Below are 23,502 nucleotides of genomic sequence, written 5' to 3'. Positions count from 1 at the left end.
TGGAAACAATAATACATAACTAGTTGTTGAAATATTAAAAATCTAACAAAGCATAATTTCAAAATAAACTAAACATTTCCATTCCAATACAACTTGATCAACAAATAGTGAATAATTAACAATTTTATAGTGTATTCATACATGCCTTGGTACGGTGACCACAGGAAAGTCCTTATTCCGTTGACGTACGTTTTAATCCCACTCGTGTGGAATGCGTACCATCCTGGGCTCAAATTAATACCTGGAAATTTGTAAACATTTCATTGTGTACAATATTTTTGTCATGTTTTCAAAAAAGCAGAATACTTATATTGAGTTGTTGAATTTGAAATAGATTAAACTTCACATAATTTGCTAAAATTTGTTTTCTTTGATAAGAATATATTTTCATTTTTAAAACACATTTTGGTTTGAAAACTTTGTGACAGTTTTTTTTTAATAAGCGAAATCTGCGAAATTTCTGTGTTGATAAAGTACGTGTTCCATCGTAGAGTTACAGCCAAAAGTGGGTTTGGCATTCAAATGGCTACAATGATGACGAAGTTTAAAAAATGTATTCCGGGAGATTACGACCTGTCTTGCGGGACGTTGTGGTCGACTCAATAATCAGGTAGATAACAACAAATTGAAAGCCACTGTGGAAGCAAATCTCTGCTAAAGTTCACCGTACAATGTATCAAAACAAACAATCTTGACTCATTAGGTACAAAGTGGTAAAGTAAAAAAACTGGACGAAAATTAATCGGCCGATGCAAATGACAAATTTTTATCAATATTTTGAGTGAATACTTTGGTTTAAAATTAATGTTTTCATAAAAAAAACTAATATAAATTATGTTCTTATTTATCTTCACTTAACTTAATAGAATAAAAAACATTTAAAAAGAAAATAATGCAATTACATTTGAAAAACATCAATATTTAAACGAACACAAAAATATTCGAATAATCTTGTGCAAAATTTACATTGAGTGGCCTTATCGACATAAAGCAGAGAGGCATTATTTTCCAGTTCATCATCAATGACGATCGGATGTGACGATGAAATATTGTTACAAGTTGACCTGCCATTGTACCAGTTCATTACCTGATCGAGCATTTTGTAGCACTTGTGATACTCCACAACGTAATCAAAATTGACGGGACAGTCTGCGTAGGTAGTGTCGTTTATATTTTTATTGATAATTTAGTTATTTTAGAAGCTTAGTTAAGCAGACCTTGGGAATGAAATTTTCCACGAGGGATGGTATTGCTAAAGTTAAATTTGAATTCAACAAAACAACAACATAAATTTGGGTTTACCATCGCTGCAACAAAGCACTATTATATGACAAATCTGTTAAAAACGCTGGTTATATTACCAAAATAGTCATAAAAATTGTGGATTTTTCAGTTTGAAAACCGGAACTCTGAACGGAATTATTACATTATACAACAAACAACATCACAGTTATAAGGAATTAGCTTGCGATAGATGAAGAGTATTTCCCACATACAAACCATGATTAACAAATCCTCTGCAGTCACCAGCAGCCATCAAACCAACTGCAGTAACGTTGTAGCGGATGTTTGCTTTAGGAACACATGAACATGATCCACTGGATTGAATGTAATTCAATCCTCTCAAATTGTTGCTTGTTGCAGCCTCAAAATGATTAAAATAATTATAGGTGAGGACATCGTTGCAGAAACTAAAATATTATTTTAAAAAATATCAAAAACAAATGAGTGCACGGTTGATGAGTTATTCGAAATTCTCTAACTCAACTTAGGAATTTTATAAAGTTGAATTGGCAAATGCGATATGACCCTTTCATATTTCTGGATTTTCTATTAAAATATTTTTTAAAATAAATATGAGCCAGAGAGGTGAGGCCACACCACATTTTAACGCTAAAAATTCTAATTACTATCACAAAAAAAGATTAGAACGTTTTGAATTTTTTTTTGTCAAAAGCCCGTATATTTTATAATGTTGATAAAAACAAATTTGTTTTTTTTTACTTTAATAAAGGGTATTGTTTAAATGTCTTGAACGAAAATCAAATGATAATGAAGTAACCAAGCATTTGAAGGTGCACTCCTTCTGATCTCTGGCTCGAATCTTCTTCATGATAGTCATCTCTTCATCGAAACAGACCAGGTTCGTCTGCTTCTGGATAATCATGTAACTGTATGCAGGTGCAAACTTCATAAATGTTGTCTGCTGCTGATGTATTTGGTCACCCAAGTCTGCAATAACCAATGAAACAATCACTCTAATTAGAAACCAATCGTTGAGGAAATTCATAAAACAAGACATTTTCAATTTTGGAGAGTTTTAAAAAAGATATTTAATTGATTTAGAAAGCTTAAAACAAATTTTATTTGTGCAACTCAAAATATACAGAAAAACACTCAGGCCAAATTAGTATATAAGCGGCAAGTACTGAATAAACGAATATTACATATTTAAAACATCGTATGATGAATGCACATCACGATATTTACCACATAGAGAGATATACGACGTGTGAGAATTTTAGAAATATAAAAAAAGTTATAATGCTTTGAAACGATGAATAATTGAATAGACAATGTAAAACATTTGTTCGTGCGCCACTCGCTAAAACTAACAAATACGTGCAGAAACATGCACGGAGGTAGTTGTCGTTAGGAATGGGACGGATCCGTTAAATTCGAACACGTGCTAAGTGGTAGATTCGTATGAAATCGAATCCAAGGTATGTGAGTACTCAAAATTATTGATGTTTTTGCTGAAGCTCCCTTCCATTAGGTGTTAACTAAAACAAAATTTGAACTAAAAAATACCTAGTTTAACGAAAGATGAATCCAGTTGAATACATTTTTCATTTCTAAGCAGACTAATTTGACTTATTTTAGGGTGTAAATTAGTGTAAACAAATATATATATATAAATAAATTTATGAATTCATATACTAAATCAGAAATTTTTTTAATAAATTTTATATGATTTGTTAAACCAAAAATTAAAATAATAACTATGCATATAATATAAGAATTTGACAATGGTGATGTAATGTAAATTTGATTAATGGAATTCGGGAGAGGTTTTGGCTAAATTACTTCTTTATGAATAATTTTTATTAGCATAAAAACATAATTGCTGTTTAAAAAAACTTAAAAGTCCATTATACACTTCCTAGATTCAGAGGAATCAACAACCCGCCACAAACATTGTGTATGGATACGTGCCAAACGACGCATCATGCACGAAGCACGTGATAGGCGGTGATCATTTTGTCACGTTTTTTTTGTTTGTAAAATATATTTAATTATAATTAAGATAATAAATATAATAGTAACAATAATGGGTGGAACATTTCTCGTTTGATTTAAATTACTAGACTTTACAACGTTTTAAACCCTAATACTCAACACACGTAAGCCACTAATTAAAGTCACATATTATTATTTCATATACATGAACAATTTTTAGTTATTTAACGTTGAGCCAGGTGAGTTCAAAGAAGCAGAAAGGATTTCCCCAAGGATAAACTATGTCGTTCGTTCAGTAACCGTTGTAGCATGGTGAAGAGAGGACAATATAATAATATAAAAAAATACAATTTTGCCAATCAAAGTAAAATACAAATTATACTTTTAATATTTTCAACTAAATAATGATGTTATTTTTGTTAAATAAAAAAAATAATTTCATTTAATTACACTAAATGAACCTCATCTAGTCATGAAATTTGAAAAAAAATTTAAATTTTAAAACAGAAAACATTTCAAAGTTAAATTGCACCGAATAAACCTTATCAATTATTCATCTAGTCATGAAATCTGAAAAAAAATTCTATTTTTACAATTTGTTTGGATGTTGTTTTTTTTTAAGAAAAAACATGAAGTAAAAACAAAATTTTAATACTATTAGTGTTGCTATCATTAGCGTTATCATTAATGTTAGGGTTGAACAGTTTGCCTACGTTGGTTTTTGGTGGCACTCTGACACCCAGAATTAATGTGAAAAACCCTGGGTTGGTGTTTGAGGACAGCCTCACGTTTAAACAACATGTCCTACATCTCTCGAGGTCTCGTTTTGAACAATTCAAGAGATTAGGCAGTTTAAATATTTTCTACTACCTAGTTTTCTGTTTTTTTGTAAGTGAAGTTTTTGCTGCCTAGATTTGATTATAGTAACTGCTAAGCGTGGATTAAGACGTAAGACGATGACTACGGAACACATCTGTTCGTAGTCTGAGTAAGAGTCATCAGGTGACGATTGAATTGCACTGTATAGCGTTACTTTAAAGCCTTTTTCCCATCACTGATCGTGTCTTTCAATGCCACGTGTACATAAATTAATAAAACAACAAAATTAAAAAAAATTCAGTAACGAGCATGTAAATATTGTGCTGGATAACATTTTCGAATCAAATAATTTAAATTCAATTTAATAAAATTTAATTTAATAAAATAATTTTAAATTACGTGTTTTTAATTGTGACTTGAAATCAACAGTTATAATTTTGATGGGTTTATTCCAAAAATTTTCCGACAAAAAATACAAGCAAGATCGCAAAGCACCTAGAACTAAAGGTCGCTAGTTATAATTTTTGGCTATCCATGTATATATGTATATGCGTTACGTTCATTTAAATATAACCTATTCCTTTGAAATTTCCCATTTTCTATCATTTGCAAACGATGCTATTTGCAACCATGCTTGTATTTAGAAAAAATAAATTAATTGTTCGTGTAATTATTTCCATGAAAAAAAAACTGAAAGAGATCAATAATCAGCCAAGTCAGTAAGTTTCATTGTTCAATATATAGATTTTGCATTGAAAAACCTTCAGCTGTTCAAACCAGCTACGCAAAGTTCATCAAACTATGGGATTTTCGATGACTGTTGATGGGAACGTTGATATCGTCATCACTGTTTCCATGTTGATTTGGGACCTCTTGCCGATTTTTGGGTTGTTGTTGATATGATCAGATCATGGCCTACAAAGTTGACTACGTTGTTCTCTGGATTAGATATGAATTCCTGTTTAATGAGTTGACGTATATACATATTAAAAATGTGTTAGCCATCAATGAACTGACTAACTACCCCATAATTTAACGAGCCAGCTGTACTCACGGACAACTTCATCATCGGATTGACCAACGCCAACTATTTCAAACTTCTTGCTAGCCACGCAATAAGAGGTAAATTTCCCCTCTGTGGAATTTATCCCTATCCCGCTAAAGGTGGTGTTGGACATCGTGTGAACTGCAGTTCCAGCCTACCTGCTTCCATATGTCATCGCCCTACAAGATGAAAATACTCCGGCAGGGTTCAGATTTAGATGGATGTTTATCAGGAAATTTTGATAAAGTGTTGACAATTTGTGATCTTCACTTTATGACTATGATAAAGCACATCGATCAACAATTGTGTTGATACTAAAGGGAGGCGGTTTTTGTAAAATTATCAGAAATTTGTTACGAAGATTCTGTAAACAGCGGCAAGAAGGATTCACATGTCAATGACCTCAGACTAAAATGTCTGAAACCTAAGGGGCTAACCGCAAAAATAAATAATATCGTTCCTATTGAAACTGCAAAATGATGAGAACGAAAATGAGAACAGACCAACGAATATGATAAGATTGCTTAATGTAAACAGAGACTTGGAAGCCTTAAATTATGAACAAATATCTAGCATGATCCATGTCTGTCGTAAACATTTGTTGCCACATTTGAAAAAATCTTCGTACGCATATTTACTAGCATGCGATAATTATTGGAAAAAAGAAATGTTCCTTTGTTGTTCCGTTGGACAAGGTGTTGCACATGGTGCAATCATATTCAGCTAATGTGAACTTGAGAGTTTGAATATCTTTAATTTTATCATAGGTCGGATTTTGGTGAATGAATCAAGAAAATGCGCCAATAAATTTTTAAAAGTGAAGTTTAGTTTTATGACAATAAAAAATGGGAATGCTGTGTGTTGCTCTAGAATCTGAATCTATGTAGTCCAGAGATCTTTGTTGACATCACGAACATGAAGAAAATTTAATTAATTATGCTTTATTGATTTGTAATTTACAGGATACTTTTTCTTAAATTTATACCCGTTGTAACATTTTTTTAAACCTATATAACACTTACATAAAATTATATTATACACAATAAAAAATTTCAATAATTTATAATGTTTTTTAATTTTTAAAATTTCTCTACTGGTGGAGCAAAACTCGTAGATAAGTTAATAAAAGTAATTTAATATAAATTGATTTTTGAGAAGTTTATTATAAAAAAACAAGAATAAAAAATTCAAATAAACTTATTTAATTTGTTAATCATCTCTTATTTCTTATTAGAAATAAAAATTATTACTACAAAAAATAAAAATACATTAGTTAAAATTTTACTTTTATAACTTTACTCGCCAGGCATATATTTATGAATAACAAAAACACCACAAACAAACAGATGGACGTTAACGAGATGACAACGAAACAGCGCGCGTTGTGATGGTCGAAATATCAGTAAATATTTTGTAGCCGCGTAGACAAGCGGTCAAAAAAGAGATGGAAAATAATTGGAGGGAAATCAGAGACAGTCAAAATTTAATAAATCAGGACAGTCTAAACTTCAATATTCTTTCAGCATCTACCCAGCAACCCATTCATTCCACACCAATCAAAGAATCAACAACTACTCGTTCAACTCGTTTTCAACACCCAACCAAGCATTACCGTGTTATTCTACACTTATCCAACCATCAAAGTATTATTTTACCCCCATCTATCCAACTACATCTTATTTCACATTAATGCACCAGCCGACATATTGTCCCACACTATCTCATCAAGCTGCAACTTATTTCCAACCCAACCAACAACTGACAACAGCTTACTCTACTGCAACCCAACCGACCCCTTCAAGCACAACATCAACTACAAATGGATGTGTCAAAGGCTCACAAGAGAACATCACGTCACAACAAAATCGAGTGTATTTCTCTAACGACAGAACAGCTTTACTCGAAGAGTTCTACCAGAGTCACATATCATTTTCGTATCCGGATCGCGAAACTATAGAATCTCTCACCGGTCACTGTGGGATCTCTCAATCCCAAATCAGAAAATGGTTCAGCAATAGGAGGGACAACGATAAAAACACGCGAGTGTATTCTGAAATTGTCGACGGACGAGGAAACCAAATGTAATTCTTCCGATGCATTCGTGTATATATTTTTGTTGATAGATGTGTGATAATGTTTTTTTCTTATTAATTAAATATTTTTTAATTAATGGTGAAATTAATTCATTTTATTATTTTATCTGTGTGATAAAACTTTTAATGTTTATAGATTTTTTATTTCGTGATGTCAGTTTTTCTACGACGATATTTTTACATTCCATTTTGATATGTTGCGTTATTACGTGATAAACGTTTTTATATTTCAGGGAATGAACTTTTTTATATAATTTAATTTTTTAATTCTTTAATTTAATTTTATTTTGTGAGCTCGTATTGGAAAATTTTATAAATAAAATTTTGTGATGCAATATATTTCAAGATTGTTAGAGCATTTTCGTTTCGCTTTATTTCGTACTTTTTGGAGGTTTTCAAACTTAAAGGTCTAAATTTTCCAGATGGCGTTACACCAATTAAATTATTAAAATGTTTATGACTCGCTCTTTTGAAATTGGTGGTGTTAAATATGACCAAAAACACTCAACATTAAATGATCTTCATTGATTTAAAATTATCAAATTAAAAATTGATCAATTTCTTATCTATCAATCTTGAACGTTTTATATCTCGATTCTCCGTAAGAATCTGCAACTGAAATAATTTTTCTTTTGAAACGATGAAACTTATCCTTAGCTTGCAACCTATAAAGATAAATAATGGATTGAGTAAAAGTATCTAATTTGCATATTAGTATGTTATTGAAGTTATAATAAAAGAAACCTATTCAATCGGTTGATCTAACAGAGGGAGAAGTCACTTTGAAACAAAGAACAATTAGAAAAATTACAATGGTTACGAAAGTATTTAAGAAACTGTCCGCGCCCTTTTCAGCACAAAACTTGTGATTATTTCTAATCTGGGATTAAACAACGCTTAAGCTTCTCAAAAAATTTCAACAACTTTTAACAAATTAAATTTTTAACTTGTACAATCCTTTAACTTATAAAATCATTATAATGGCTTCCTACATTCACTACAAATTTGTGAGCATGTTGGAATGGAGAACAGTATCATTTAGCGGTCCTTGCATCAGTGTTAAATGTCTTAAAGACAAAATAATTGAAGCAACTGGTTTGGGAAGATTTGAAGATTTTCAACTCGTTTTGAAAAACGAGGCTACAAAAGAAGAACTAGAAAATGAAACGCTGATAGATAGAAATAAATCCGTCATAGCGTATAGGTTTCCTTGTGGCAACAGCAAAAGAAAAATATTAATAGGAAAAAGAAGAAACCGCGAGGGATAGCCTCCAGATAAATATATATGTTACAATTGTGGAATGGGTGGACATTGGAAGGAAGACTGCACAATAGAATGCAATAAAAAAAAATAATAAAGGGAGCTACGGGGATACCGAGGTCGGAACTTGAAGTAGTGACCGACCCCAGCTTACCAGGTGTTATGATCAATAGCAACGGCGAGCTGGTAGTTTTCAAATCGGCAAGAATTCAAAAAAGGATTGAAACAGAAGAAATTTTTGAAAAAGGAACAACAAAGAAAGGAAAGAAATAGTAAAAAATGTAAAAGGGAATTTTGTGGAAGATATTGTTGCTGAGCCTGAAAATAAACGGTTCAGGGCATCAAATGAAACTGACAAAGATGAACTAACATGGTTGGATTTTCTGTAAAATCTTCATGATTTAATGCATAATAATGAATTTTTATTTTCTTTTTTCAAAAATAAATATTAAAAATGTTTTTCCTTATTTCATACTTCCTCGTTGAACTAAACGATACAATAATGATTTTATAAACACAATGATAATCTATAATGATTATTCAGGATGTTTGAGATGATATGAATGTAAGATTTGATGTAACTTTGAATGAAATTACTATTTTTTCTAACAATATATTGGAGCGTGCATGGTCTTACGGTAAAGTTACTTTTCTTTGCTTCCCAATCACTAAAAATCGCCTCTTTTCCCATTTAAGTCCGACACTCATTGACATAATTTTTATCTAATTAAAAAAATTTTTGCACAACGTGATTCCAAAGTATAATATCTGCAACATCGAAAAATTGCTTGTGTACACAAAAATTTTTCTTTTTTGTCTGAATTAACAGTATATTTTTTACGACCTCGATTTAAAACATTTAAATGATTTTTTTTCTCTTACTTCTAAGTTTCCCATTAGATAATTCTTTTAACACAAACAAAACAAAAACAAGTCATGGCAAAATATTGCATTAAAAATCGTTAATTAGTCTATCGGTTAAAAAAAACCAGCTGGACTAAATTATTTCTTAGAGCGGAATCAAATCTTTGCATCTTTTGTTGTGACAACGACGTTTGCGGTCTAATTAAACATTTTTCATAGAAATTAGCCTATACTAATTGAATCTGATTTACGTTATAGGATTTTTTGTTCTTTAGCGGATTAACCAATTAATCTTGTGTTATCCTAATATTAACTTAATTCTTTCCTTAATTAGTTTCTGATCTTTATCTTTATGAATAATTTTTAGCTAATTTTTAGCAACTTGTATGTTTAATTGGTTATGCAATAATAATAGGACAACATTACTGTTCAAACAACCAAGCTATAATAAATTAGATAATTAAAAAACTTCTGTTAAAAAATCCTATTTAAAATTAACGCAAATAATAACAACTATAAATTAAGCTGAATAAGGAAATCACGAAGTTAATGTTAGGATATTATAAAGTTAATTATAAAGTTGATATATGAATGCCCAAATTTGATATACGAATGCTAAAATACGGTTTAGAAACAAAGTAAGTTATTATAACTACATCATCCAAAATCGTGACTATGACAACTGAAGTCACAGTGACAAAAAAATTAGAAATCGACAAAAGGTCGATACGGATAGGCAACTACAGAAGAAATAAAAAAACATTTTGATCGTTGCGGATTTATCGTCAGAGCAACAATTTTATCTGATAAATGTAGTGGGAATCCGAAAGGATTTGCGTACATCGAAGTCTCGAATGATCGTTCAGTGGAGCTGGCTTTGGCATTGAACAATTCAATTATACAAGACCGGCTGATCATAGTGAATGTTAAAAGAAAAAACATTCGAAAAACAACATGTACGGACTAACCAACTCAAACAGAGGAAGAGGTCCGAGAACATGTGTAGAAGGAAAAAATCATTATGCAACAGTTGTGCATCAAACTGTAACACACGCCCAACCCACGTGCAACAACAGTACTCAATGTACAGGGGTAGGGGTCACAGTAGACCAAAGAGGTGTGTTCAATACAGTCCTTACTGTATGAAATATTATTTTAGCTTCATAACCGATAAATGTATCAGTATTTTTATTTTCATTGTTCGTATTATTTTTAGTTATTATTTTAACAATTTAATCGTGATTTTGATCATTCGCTCAATATTTTGCTTTTGTGATTGCGTTGTCATAAAACAACGATTTTCTAATGTGAATGATTTTTATTTTCTAATACATCCAATCATTTACTGTGATGTTTAATATAAATGCTTGCGTGAGAGATTTTCGAGAGATTCAGCCTCTAAGTGGATCCATAATTAATAGATAAATAATTTGTAAATAATAAAGCTTCATAGAAGAGGATTTTGAAGACATGTAACATAATATAGAATAATCAAAATATTACACGATTAAAGAATTTATCTAAAGTGATAAAATTGAAGAAAAATATTAAAAAAGATCACTTACATATTATTAATCTGATAGCTCGAAGTTTGTTTCATAAATTGTTAAATCTGGAAATTTTATTAAAACAATTCGAATTTTTTAAAATTATAACTATACCAGAAACGTGGTTGAACAATGAAACCGTTGATTTAATTAAGTTAAATAATTACCATTTTGTATAAAAAAAGCATGACATCAAATATGTTGTAAACGATAACAGTGCATTTGATGATGAAAATGTCGACGTTCTCTGTGTGAACATTGAATCGGGACATACTTCATCTAGAGGTGCGCTAAAAGTTTTTGCAATATAACGCCCACCCAATTATAAATTTGAGTTTTTTAAAAATAAAATCAACTTGATTTTACACGCCATCAAACCCGCCAATAAAAACTGTTATAGTGGGTGACTTTAACGTTAATTTATTGGATAAAGATTCAAATAACTAAAGATTTCTAAAATTTATTATTCTCATTTTGTTTTTCGCCTTTAATTTACCACTTCATTAATCGACAACATATTCACGAATCTTTCCCAACATTGTGAAAGTAGATTTATAGTCTCAGACCATCTTCTGACCATTTTCCAGTTTGTGAAATTATAAAGAATTTTAAAACTGCTCTCAAAGATGACCTAATTTTAAGAAGGATAATCAATAAAACATACATTTTCTTTATTTAAAAACCTTTTCATTTCAAAATTGGCATTCCTCAAAAAACGAGAATAATATAATTCTTTAATAAACTCAATAAAACTCTTGACTAACACGCACTATTGCAGTCGCAGAAACAAAAAAATAGAAAAAGCATGGGTATCTGATGGAATAATTAAATTATCAAATAAACAGAATCAACTGTATAAAATAGCAGTTGCCACACCAAATACTGTTAACATTGGAAAATTTAGAAATTATTTTACATCATTAAAGGGAAAGGCCAAAAAGATTTGTCAACACAAATTTGAATGGCAAAAGGTTGCTCTAAACAAAAATGTGATATAATTAATGATATAATCAATAGAAGTCAAAATACTAATAATATTAATAAGTTAAAGTTGATGACAAGATCATTGAAAGCCCAGAGGAATAACTAATATTTTCAATGACACAACAAAGAATAGCACAAAATGTTATGAATAATCTTATTGAAAAAACACTAACCGTAGGTGTATTTATAGATCTCTCAAAGGCCTTTGACGTCATCAACCATAATAAACTGATTAAAAAATTACATTCACCTGTAATAAGAGGAAAAGCGAGTGCATGGTTCAAAAGTTATTTGGAGAACACAGACCAGTATGTGGCAACAAAACTTAACATTAGCTCAGGCATGCTCCAAGTATCAATTTTGGGTCTTCTTCTGTTCATAATTTTCAATTTTTCATGAATGACCTTCAACAAGCAACTTACTTATGCAAATCAACTTCTATATGCAGATGACACTAACATTTTTTTCCAACTAAAAACCTATTGAAAAATATATCAATCTAGTTAACCAAAATTAAATTAACAATAAATTATTCCAAATGTAATTACATAATATTTGGTCAAAAAATATTAACAAATATTATACCTGACCTAGACATAAAAATGAACAATATTTCTATTTCTCACTCAGCCAGAACTTAATTCCATGGAGTAACAATCAAGCACAATCATTCATGGGATATTCACATAGATACTTTCTCTAAAAAAAAAGAATATGCTAAACTTTAGTTTAGGTGTTATAAGCAAAATTAAAAATAAATTAAATAAACCTACGATAATAATAATCAATCTGTATTATTCTATAATTTTTCCTCACCTCATCTACCTACTGTCACGTAATTTGTGGAAACAGTCCTGACATTCATCTTCTAAAACTTAATTTTAAACTTTTAAAGTAAATGCCAAAACCGATTTAATAAGAATCTTACAAAATTTTCATCCTCACAGTTACACAAGTGAATATTATCTTGATATGAAAATACTCAACATTAAAAACTTGTACATCTACTATGTAACAACATTTATTTCTAAATTTACCGGCATTTTCTAAAGAAATTTTCACTTTTGGAACTTTCATTCAAGCAAGAACTAAACGCCACACGTCACTTTTCTATGCTCCACCTGCCAGAATTAAAGTACTCTGCACCAAGGAGAAGCCTCAATATACAACACTTTCTTATTGGTTGAAGCAGGTATATGCAAAGAACTTCAATTTTTTCAACTTTTAATTATTTTCGGTAATGTCGATTTTATTTTTTTAAATTTATACCAAATAAAAGTAATTAATTACCACATTAAATAACAATTTAAAAAAATTAAATTTTAAATAAAAGCCATATTCCGAAATTAGTAAATATACGATCGTAACTTTTGACTCGAACGATAAAAAATCAACCTCCAAATCTCCTCCGGAAAAAAGCTCCTGGTTCCACCGTTAAAAGTGAGCGAAGGCCGTTATATTTGTTCTAGTTATGTGCTCTGCACTGCATTAGTTTGAAACTCACCGGCCCAAGAATATTGGAAACAATTCCACAAGAAATTAAAGATTGTAACTATTTGTGTCTTTTTAAAAATGAACCGAAAAAATATTTATTTACATAAATTTCTGCTTTTAAGGGATAATAATTTAGTTTCATTAACATTGATACATTTTCCTTCCATTAACAATTTTATTTAAATCTAATTTTTTCTTTTTACATTACCAGAACATCGAAAAGCTATTTTAAGTTACACTGTGGTCGAGCCCATAAGAATTAATTTTCTTTTTTTTATTTTTCCGAATCATTCATACTTTTTATCTGATTAAATAATAATGATTTGATTTGATTAAAATTTTTTGAAAAAAACTGGAAAATTCAAATAGAAAATTAGAAAGCTTTTCCAACACGTGTTGCTAACTGAAGTTTAATCCAAAGTTCGTCTCTTCCAATCACGTGATCTACTTCCAATCACGCGATCTACTTCCAATCACGCGATCTACTTCCAACCACGTGATCTACTTCCGATCACGTGATCTACTTCCAACCACGTGATCTACTTCCAATCACGTGATCTACTTCCAATCACGCGATCTACTTCCAATCACGTGATCTACTTCCTATCACGTGATCTACTTCCAATCACGTGATCTACTTCCAACCACGTGATTTACTTCCAATCACGTGATCTACTTCCTATCACGTGATCTACTTCCAATCACGTGATCTACTTCCAACCACGTGATTTACTTCCAATCACGTGATCTACTTCATATCACGTGATCTACTTCCTATCACGTGATCTACTTCCTATCACGTGATCTACTTCATATCACGTGATCTACTTCCTATCACGTGATCTACTTCCAACCACGTGATTTACTTCCTATCACGTGATCTACTTCCAATCACGTGATCTACTTCCAACCACGTGATTTACTTCCAATCACGTGATCTACTTCATATCACGTGATCTACTTCCTATCACGTGATCTACTTCCAACCACGTGATTTACTTCCAACCACGTGATCTACTTCCAATCACGTGATCTACTTCCAGCCAAGTTATCTACTTCCAGCCACGTGATCTACTTCCAGCCAAGTTATCTACTTCCAGCCACGTTATCTACTTCCAGCCACGTTATCTACTTCCAACACGTGCAGGTGGCATATAGGCGCGGTTGGATAATACAGCGCAAGACTACATGTTTCTTTCGATGCTGTTGTATTGTTTGGTGGGCGTGTGGCTAAAATTTATGTGTGACAAGTCTGTAACTTGTTCAGTTGAATTGAAAACCATTGCCGAATGCATTTCTAATTGATTCGCAACAATTACAGCGCAGTTTAAAGTTTGGGCTTTTAAAGTTTGTCTAACAAAGCAATAATAATTTCCAACTCTATGAAGGCAAAAATACTAATATCAGACTAACTTTTTAAATGTTGCTCTATCTCTTGTTATATTTGTTTTAGGAAATGACAATTTAAATATTCAGATAACATGTGTTTTGTTATAACTGAATGCCTTTCGTTCTTTACAATAGAATATCAAAAAATTTATTTTTGTTAAATTTATTTAATAAAATAAAAAAACTGATCTTAGACAACTTTATTTTTCCACTAACCCATTAGTAGAGTCACAAAAAAATGACGTTAACATACATAATTCCAGTAACATGATGAATTATTATGCTAGATATCGTCTTATTATAATCATATCATTAAAGCAAATATATTTAAATGCTTGAAGTTAATTACTTCAGTTGCTGTTTCACTGCTGTTACAATAATAGAAAATTAAATGCTAGCCAAAAAATCAACATCGATAAAAATAGTTAGAATAGTTTTAACAAGTACAATATTTTAAACTGGATGATATTAAAATGTTATCAATAATTATATTTGTGATATTTAGATTGTTATGAAGATCAAAATGTAATATCACAAATATATTGTAATAATTACGATAACAAGTGCAATAAAATTATAAAAAAAAGCTAAGCTATATCAAGATTGTATGAAGTACGTATGTATAAAATGCAGCGGTGATAAGATACAGCATAAATTAGTATAACACAGATATCACAAAAGTATTAAAATTTAAATTGAAAAAGTTTTTAAAAAAAACATTAACACAAATATTTAAAATTTAAAAAACGAGCCTATGCAGATAAAATAAACTGAAATGTTAACGTTATGATAACAGATGGAACGTAAAAAGTTTGTACGAGTTAAAATAAATACTTTCAGCAAGAACACTTTTAATTCAAGCGTTTAGTTTATTATGTTAATAAGCTGTGGACACCCAAGGATTTTTTAGAACTTGATCTGCCGTGTAGCGAATTCTTGGATCGGCAACCATTAAATTTTCAATGATGTTCGTGGCCTCTTCCGATATCGAGAGCAGTTTCGTTTCGTTCATTATGTAATTTCCAAGATAGATTCTTTGAATTATGGGCTCCTGAAGGACAGGTAAGTATTTTTGTCATTAAATAATTATAATTATTAATTAATTGATTTATTTAATAAAATTTCATTTGTAAGATCGAAATGTTTTTGTGTATATAAATTGAATGTATGTTTGGATAAGTTAAAAGAAAAATTATTATTATAGATAGATAAAAAATAATAAACAAAGTCTATGCTTATGAATTGAATTTTAAAATCTACAAAACTGTGTTGTAAAATACAAACCTCTGAATCACAGAAACGACAACTAAATCATGAAACGACAATACATTTTAACAAAAATTGAATAACAACTACCAGACAGCAGGATTTCCTATTTTTAGTGGAGCTACAATTTGCACAAAATGCCTTGTCGATGGGAAATTCATTGGTCATCAATTTGTACATAGTGGCACCGAGACTCCACATGTCGCTTTGTGTTGTGTAGTACCCGGTGTCAGTTACACGAAGCATTAGTGCTGCCACCTCTGGTGCGAAGTAATAAAATGATCCCTCCTGATTTGAGGTTTTTGGTTAAAACGTGTTTTTAAATTATTCACTTAATTTTTTACCGTTTTCAATTAATCGAACAGTTTTAATTAAATAGCAGTTAAATTTGGTTGTTGGTCGATATTAGTTTATTTAAATAATTTCCCAAATAGTTCCACTCAGAAGTACATTTATTAAAACTGCTTAAAACTGCTAAATCTTCACTAAACAAAATACAGAGAGAATTTTCATAACTAACCACATTTGTAAATCTCTCGCCCACTTCTGAGCAACCGAAATCGCATAACTTCAGAGGATAAATAATGTCATCTGACGAACAAAGAATGTTTGATGGTTTAACATCTCGATGAGCAATGTTTTTACTGTGCAGAAATTTCAATGCATTAGCTACAGATTTCAAAATGACCTTTGCTTCGCCTCCATTTATTGTTCCATATTTCTCAAGTCTCTTCATCATACTGCTCCCACCCATTTTCTCAAATACCAAGTCGAAACCGTCTTTATCTTCAAAGTAGTCAACCATTTCAACAATATTTTCCTGGTTAGTGCACATTTTGAGGATTTCAATTTCTTTTAGAATTTTTCCTCTGTTAACCTTTGCCGATAAAATTCGTTTGCATGCAAATACTTTGGATGTTTTCTTTGAAAGACAGCTCTTAACCGTACCAAATCCACCTTTGCCCAAAAAACCATTATCATCGTCAATGACATCATAACAATCTGTTAAAAAAATTAAATTAGTTTTTTTTTCAGGACATAAAGTGCCCATTTTTTAAAACCAAACGTTTGGTAATTTTTACAGTCAAAACCACAGATTCGGAGAACCAATCGCAGACATGTGCCATGTCTTCTACAGCCACTTACATTCTTCTTATGCATTGAATGACATAAAAGAACTTGGTACCATATGCAAATAAAGTTTCTGCAAATGTCACATTAATGTAAATGAAAAACAAAAGTGGTCTATTAGAGTTTGCTAGTAATCGCGGTTGCCTGCGATTGTGCGTTCCACTCTTAACTTTAAATATTCCATTCGTCAGAAAACTATTGAGGACTTATGATAAAAAAAGATTGACAAGTGAACGATTAAGAGTTAATAATAATAACATAGAGTGTTGCATCGTATTTTTGTAATAAATGTTGACAGATTATGCTGTGTTTTAAATTCATGATAATTATTTTAAAATTCACTCAATTTTTGTAATTTGTGGCAGATAGGCTAGGGCTAATTAGACTTAGACATTAAATTATTGTTTATTCACATGAATTTATAAAAATTAAGTAATGTCAAGCAGTAAATAAAATTGAAATTTTTTTACCGTTGAAAGATTTTTCATCAACCGAAGAATTCTTCTCGGTCATCTTTCGTGGTTTGAGTTGGTTTATTATCGAATTGGGCACAATTAAAAATTTCTAATTAAAAAATTTTATCAATATAAAATTATTGATATGTATATTATTAATATCAATGATGCTTTCAAAATTATTACTCTAATTATTGATGCTTATTATTTTATAAATTAGATTTGGTTTCAAGTCTCCTTTTTATAACATTTAATATGATGCGAGCCTTTTCTTTCAGTTTTCGAATTGCTTCACAACGGATCCCATTACGATTAGAATGACGCATCTGTGGGTATCACATTTCATCATTGTCGCGGATATTTGGATAGCTCTGTACTGAAAAACATTCACTAATGGAATGTTATTAAGTCGAAGAATTTATCATAAGCATCAAAATATTGTTACAAAAAGCTAAAACACTTATCCTGCAACTTTGAAAGTAATTTTCAACAAGATTGTTACAAAGAAGATCTATTCTTGTTCATCCTATATACAGACATATGACGATTCGTAATTATGCACCTTCTTTCTACCGTAAATTGATGGCTTATTCGTAACTAGGATAACTAACTGAAAAAAGCGAAAACAACAACAATATCCTTACGAACCTTAATTTAAAAATGAATATTAATTATTGTATATATAATAAATATAATTATATTATATAATATAATAATAATAATTACATAATTTGGAGAGCGGTTTGAGAACTTTAGAAAAGCTTAGTTGATAAATATTCTTAAATAGTACTTTTCAATAATACTTGCTATCAACGAGATTGTAATTAAAACTTTACAAAACGTTTTAAAAAATAGTAAAAATTGAATGTAAATATCCTTTATGCAAGCAATGAAATAAACAAGCGGCCATTCACTTTCGTCTGAATGTTAATTAACATATTTGCACTGTAAAATAACTACGTCGGGCTCCGAACAAAAATACTAAACACAATAAACATAACCGGACATGCGTAAGTTACCATGGAATTGAGTTATAAATTAGAATACGTTAATTTACATATTTGAATTTTATTTTTTGAGTTTATTCAACCTTTGAATAAAATTTAAAGAAAGAATTAAAATGTTAAAATGTTTATCACTCAAGGCTGGTTAAAACAATTTTTCGTACATGTCAATTCACTCTAGCTGCAGTTGCTAAAGTGAATTGATATTCATTAATTTATCTTGAATTGAATATTTTACCTAATTGAAGTACTTTCAGCGTCCAAACGTTTTGAAATAATTTACTTTCGTCCAGAAAAACTTGTATTTGAAACTTGGTCACAATTCAAACGGTAGAATCGGTAGAAATGTCCAATGCAATTCATTAACCTCGTTAGAAACAAATAGCGCGAAATAAATTAACTTGCTACAAATGAGAAATAGTGAGAGTGACAATAAACTAAGGCTCATTAAAATAATGAAATCTTTCAATATGTTTGATTTCTTTATATGAAAATCGAATAAATTAACTTAAATTTAATTTTCTTGTTTATTAAAATAGATTAAAACGATGTTCTAATATATAGTCTCCAATGCGAGTCTAGAAATTTTCAAAATTATTGAAGATCTTCTAAAAATGTAAAATGTTCTTGCAATTCGTAGATAAATTTTTTTCTTGTTAATATGAGTCGAGTACGTTAATGATGATAACTTGTACCTATCTGGCTTTGTGATGTGATGATCGCATAAAAACGATGAGCTAAAAATAAAATTTATTTAGGTAAATACAATCCAGCAAAGAATTAGAAACAATTGTTTTTATGATTTTAAATTGTTAAAAATATGTCATTACTGTTATACAAAAAGTGTAGATATAAAAAACATTACAATTAAGTTATTTGAAACATGGTAAACAAGAAAAATTAATAAACTGTGCAACTATTTTATAATCTTTTAGTGCAAAGGAACTCAGGACAAAACAGACATTTTACGAAAAAGATTACTAGAGAGATGTCCGCCAGAGTTTGTCCTTCAGTTCTACATATAAATAAGAAATTTTTCAGCCAAATGATTTATACGTTAGTAAAGTACAGCTACTATAGTATATAATAACAATGTGAGTGCAATCCCAACTCATCCAATGCGATTTATTTCGCCGAATGTTCACTGATGCTTGTTAGTTTGTTTGTAATACAAAATTTCAAACTGCAAAAATAATGATATAAAGTTTTAATGGTGTGATGAACAACAAAGAATAAACTTTCTAACGCAATGAACACATATTGTACTTACAATATTCTCACAATTGATGCTTTCGTATTGCATTTAATTTCATCAGGCACGACCAACGTGCTTCAACTCAATAATAGTAGTAGTAATAAACATGACGTCATTAATTACTTTTTTTTAAATTATCAATTTATTAAATACAACAATAAGAAGAAACATGAATAATAAACTACTGTTTTTATAATCTAAAAGGGTTTTCAAAATATTTTTCTTTTAACGTTTTTAAATCACTTCAACAATTTCACAAATCATTTTGAATATTTTAAAATAAAAATGTTAGCAGAAAAACAACCATGCTTGCTTTAATTAGCTGTAATAGCCAGCTCATCTCAAACGAGATTTCATTTTAAAAAAACTATGTCACACTGTACAATTAGCATAATTTCAAATGCATAAATTCTTCATTTTGCATTTCAAATGTTCATATCAAACTCACATAAGACACAAAGACTTTGGCTGCAATAATAATCATCCCAGCCACCATATCCATAGAAGTTGCTTTGTATGCAGTAATCTTTTTCATCTGCTGGTGCGTTAGGATCACCGGCGTGCCAGGCTATTTTACTCACTTGCACAGTCTTGTTAACTTCTTATTTCTTGGAGCATTTAGTTGATTATGTTGATCATTCAGAATTCGATTTGAATAAAAAAATCATAAAGAAAGTTTATTTGCGATAGTGAGATTTGTTACAAAATTTTTAATGTTTTTAATTATGGGAGCAGGTAGAAGCTGATTGAGTTTTTCAATCAGAGATAATTCCAGGAATATAAAATAAAAATTATTTATTACAAAATTTTTATGTATAAAAGCAGAATTAGTGCTCATCACAAATTTATTTTATTTTTCTACATACAATTATGTTACATTAAAAAAAATTCATTTTCCCACACCGGAAATTGAACCCGGGGCCGCCAACGTGAAAGGCTGGAATCCTAACCACTAGACCATGTGGAATGTACGGTAATACAGTCAACTAAACAGTCAATCAACTAGTCAATTCATCGTTTAATCATTTTGAAAAAATAAAAACACGCTTGTCTCTGCTAAAGAACACTAAGGATAGAGCTCTTAACCGGACCTCTACGCTTGCCTGCACATTCATATACCTTCAGATTTTAGCGCAAACATTAAATTTGTTGATTCGAAAATCTAAATGTCAACATTTTGAAACTGAATTTTGTCATATTATTCTACCTACGAATAAAAACAATGAACAAAAGCTGATTCAGCTTCACTTTCTTCAGTTGTGTTCGAATTGTTAGGAAATTAATGTTTTTGCTGCTTCTCACATTTCAGGGCAGAGACTAATTTGTTGTTCGTCCGCTAATCAGTGTTGCACTGCGCAGTTGATATTTCACTTCGAGATTTCATATCAGAAATTTTTTCTTAAAATTCAACCTTTGAATTAAGTTTTATGGAAGAATTAAATAGTTAAAATGAAAATCGAATAAATTCATTTAACCGGATATTCATGTTTATTAAAATAGATTAAAACGATGTTCTAATATATAATCTCCACTGCGAGTCTAAAAAATTTCAAATATTTTTAGGATCTTCTGACGCATCCTTCTGTGTGTTTATCCAACTGGTTACTTCTTAAATAGTCAAACAAAATTTTACCATGCGAGAATTGCACGCCAAAACACAGATGCACGTCGTGAAACATGAAATTCTTTGCAATAATAGATATAATAATAACAATAATAATTGTTATCTTTATTTATATAATAATTTTTCTGATAATAATAATTTAATAACTGTAACTAGAAATATAGCTTAAATCATTTCTCAATACATTCTCCAAAATAAAAGTACCCGGTAACATTGTAAATCGAAATTTAGTTTTGCCAAATTATTTCACTTTTCAACTAACACTGTCCCAAACCATAGAATTAAAATATAATTCTTACATACAATCAAACTTGGATAAAATCTATTAGAAGAGAAAATGTGAAACGTTGTTTTATAGCTATCACGTCTGAATATGATATGCATTGTTTGTTAAATAAGATAGATATAGCTTGTTGGTTGTTAACGATGATGCAAATGTTGTCTGTGTTTGCAGTTTATTTCTGATATGTTGTTTTGTTACATTTGAGTGTTATGCATTGCTAAGCAATATGACCATGCTATTGATTTATATATTGATACTCTATAAAATATTGTATAAAATTTGATCACCATCTCACATTTACAATTAACTACATCTAAAGTGAAACTCATCACAAATTTATTTTATTTTTCTACATACAATTACACTATATAGAAAAAAATCATTCCCACACCGGGAATTGAACCCGGGCCGCCAACGTGAAAGGCTGGAATCCTAACCACTAGACCATGTGGGATGTACGATGTGCCATACATGGCTTTCATCAAATTACAAATAAAACATTGCATAAGAATACGCGTGTATGATTGATTGCACCATCTCAGCTTGTATCAAGTAAAACAGAATATGGATATTTCATCATTGCCAATCGTCCCGAATTGAGCGGAACAGACACAAAAACGCTAAAAAATTGTGAAATATGGACTGTCCTTTATCCTGGTTTTTAAATGATTGACCGGTTAGCTGTGTTTAAACAAAAATATCCATCCAACTTGAACCGACCAACTAGCCAACCAACCGACCGACAAACCATCAATCCAGTCAACCAAACAAACAGCCACTTAACCAGTCAATTCATAATTTAATCGTTTTGAAAAACACGCTTGTTTCTGCTCAAGAACACTTAGAATAGAGCTCTTTACAGGACCTTTCCATTTGCCTGCACATTCATATACCTTTATATTTTCACACAAACATTAAGTTCGTTGATTAGAAAATCTAAATATCAATATTTTGAAACTGCTACGACTAAAAACAATGAACAGAAGCTGATTCAGCATCACTTTCAGTTGTGTTCGAATTGTTAGGAAATTAATGTTTTTGCTGCTTCTCTCATTTCCTGGCTGAGGCTAATTTATTGCTCATCCGCTAATCAGCATTGCACTGCGCAGTCGAGATTTCACTTGAAATTTTTTAACGATAGAAAATAAAATCTGTTTTTATACAATAAAATCCATCAGTTAAATTTTATGGTTTCATCTGCAAATGAATTGGAAAATTTTACTATAAAAGCAGTTTTGTAAGAGAATTTATCTCAACAAACAAGCCAGTTGTAATTGAAGACACGATTATGAGTAGTTCAAGAAAAAGTTTACTGCTCATCTTGTTGATTGCAGGATCAATCGGAGCCGAGGAATGCAATTGGCTGACTTTGGAATTTGATAGGCCTTTGTGCGAAGATTTGATGCCGAGGATCGCAAGTGTGTGTAACGAGTGGAGGAAGGAGGCTAGAGAGATTCTATCGCGTATAGACGGTATACTTGGTTTTTCCGAAATTTTCAAACTTTAAACTTAAGCATAATTCCACCTCATTTATTTTTCAGACGATGAAATAAGAAAAGAAGTAACATCGGCTATGCACGTCTATAGAAATGGATATTCAATGAATCTGGTGTGCGAATGTTGTGTCAAAAGCTGCACCAACAATACCATCAGAGGCTTCTGCCCCTACTGGATAGGGAAAAATAACTTTGTTGTAAGAAATTTATAGAATAAAATTTGCAATAAAGACAATCAACTGAAATATTTGA

The 23,502-nt window shown here is 30.5% G+C and overlaps 4 protein-coding genes across 4 annotated transcripts; 3 read left to right on the top strand and 1 right to left on the bottom strand.

The window, feature by feature from the left end:
• Positions 1-6,958: 6,958 nt before the first annotated feature.
• On the top strand, positions 6,959-7,126 carry HELRODRAFT_128632 (hypothetical protein; the record flags this gene model as incomplete). The annotated part of the gene is made up of 1 exon (XM_009028781.1): positions 6,959-7,126. A coding segment is annotated over one exon (168 nt), but the record flags the coding sequence as incomplete, so codon positions are not given.
• A 2,932-nt stretch (positions 7,127-10,058) lies between these two features.
• On the top strand, positions 10,059-10,289 carry HELRODRAFT_87515 (hypothetical protein; the record flags this gene model as incomplete). Its single annotated transcript, XM_009028725.1, has 1 exon — positions 10,059-10,289. A coding segment is annotated over one exon (231 nt), but the record flags the coding sequence as incomplete, so codon positions are not given.
• Positions 10,290-14,921: 4,632 nt separating this feature from the next.
• On the bottom strand, positions 14,922-18,976 carry HELRODRAFT_193759 (hypothetical protein). The gene is made up of 5 exons (XM_009028780.1): positions 18,831-18,976; positions 17,604-17,697; positions 16,523-17,004; positions 16,093-16,290; positions 14,922-15,787 (listed from the first exon to the last, which is right to left on the bottom strand). The coding sequence occupies exons 2-5, from the start codon at positions 17,644-17,646 to the stop codon at positions 15,614-15,616; spliced, it is 897 nt and encodes a 298-aa protein (XP_009027028.1). The 5' UTR covers positions 17,647-17,697; positions 18,831-18,976; the 3' UTR covers positions 14,922-15,613.
• Positions 18,977-23,042: 4,066 nt separating this feature from the next.
• On the top strand, positions 23,043-23,462 carry HELRODRAFT_180010 (hypothetical protein; the record flags this gene model as incomplete). Its single annotated transcript, XM_009028779.1, has 2 exons — positions 23,043-23,226; positions 23,296-23,462. The coding sequence occupies 2 exons, from the start codon at positions 23,043-23,045 to the stop codon at positions 23,460-23,462; spliced, it is 351 nt and encodes a 116-aa protein (XP_009027027.1).
• Between the last annotated feature and the right edge of the window lie 40 nt (positions 23,463-23,502).

The sequence above is a fragment of the Helobdella robusta genome (genome assembly GCF_000326865.2).
Source record: "Helobdella robusta unplaced genomic scaffold HELROscaffold_58, whole genome shotgun sequence".
Lineage (NCBI taxonomy): Eukaryota > Metazoa > Annelida > Clitellata > Rhynchobdellida > Glossiphoniidae > Helobdella > Helobdella robusta.
This window is presented reverse-complemented; position numbering and strand designations above follow the sequence as displayed.

Coding starts and splice junctions, on each gene's coding strand:
- HELRODRAFT_193759 (XM_009028780.1), bottom strand. CDS start 17,646: ATGACCGAGAAGAATTCTTCGGTTGATGAAAAATCTTTCAACG. Junction 17,005..17,603: donor TGATGAAAAATCTTTCAACG/GTAAAAAAATTT, acceptor TTTTTTTAACAG/ATTGTTATGATGTCATTGAC. Junction 15,788..16,092: donor ATAGGAAATCCTGCTGTCTG/GTAGTTGTTATT, acceptor CCTGTCCTTCAG/GAGCCCATAATTCAAAGAAT.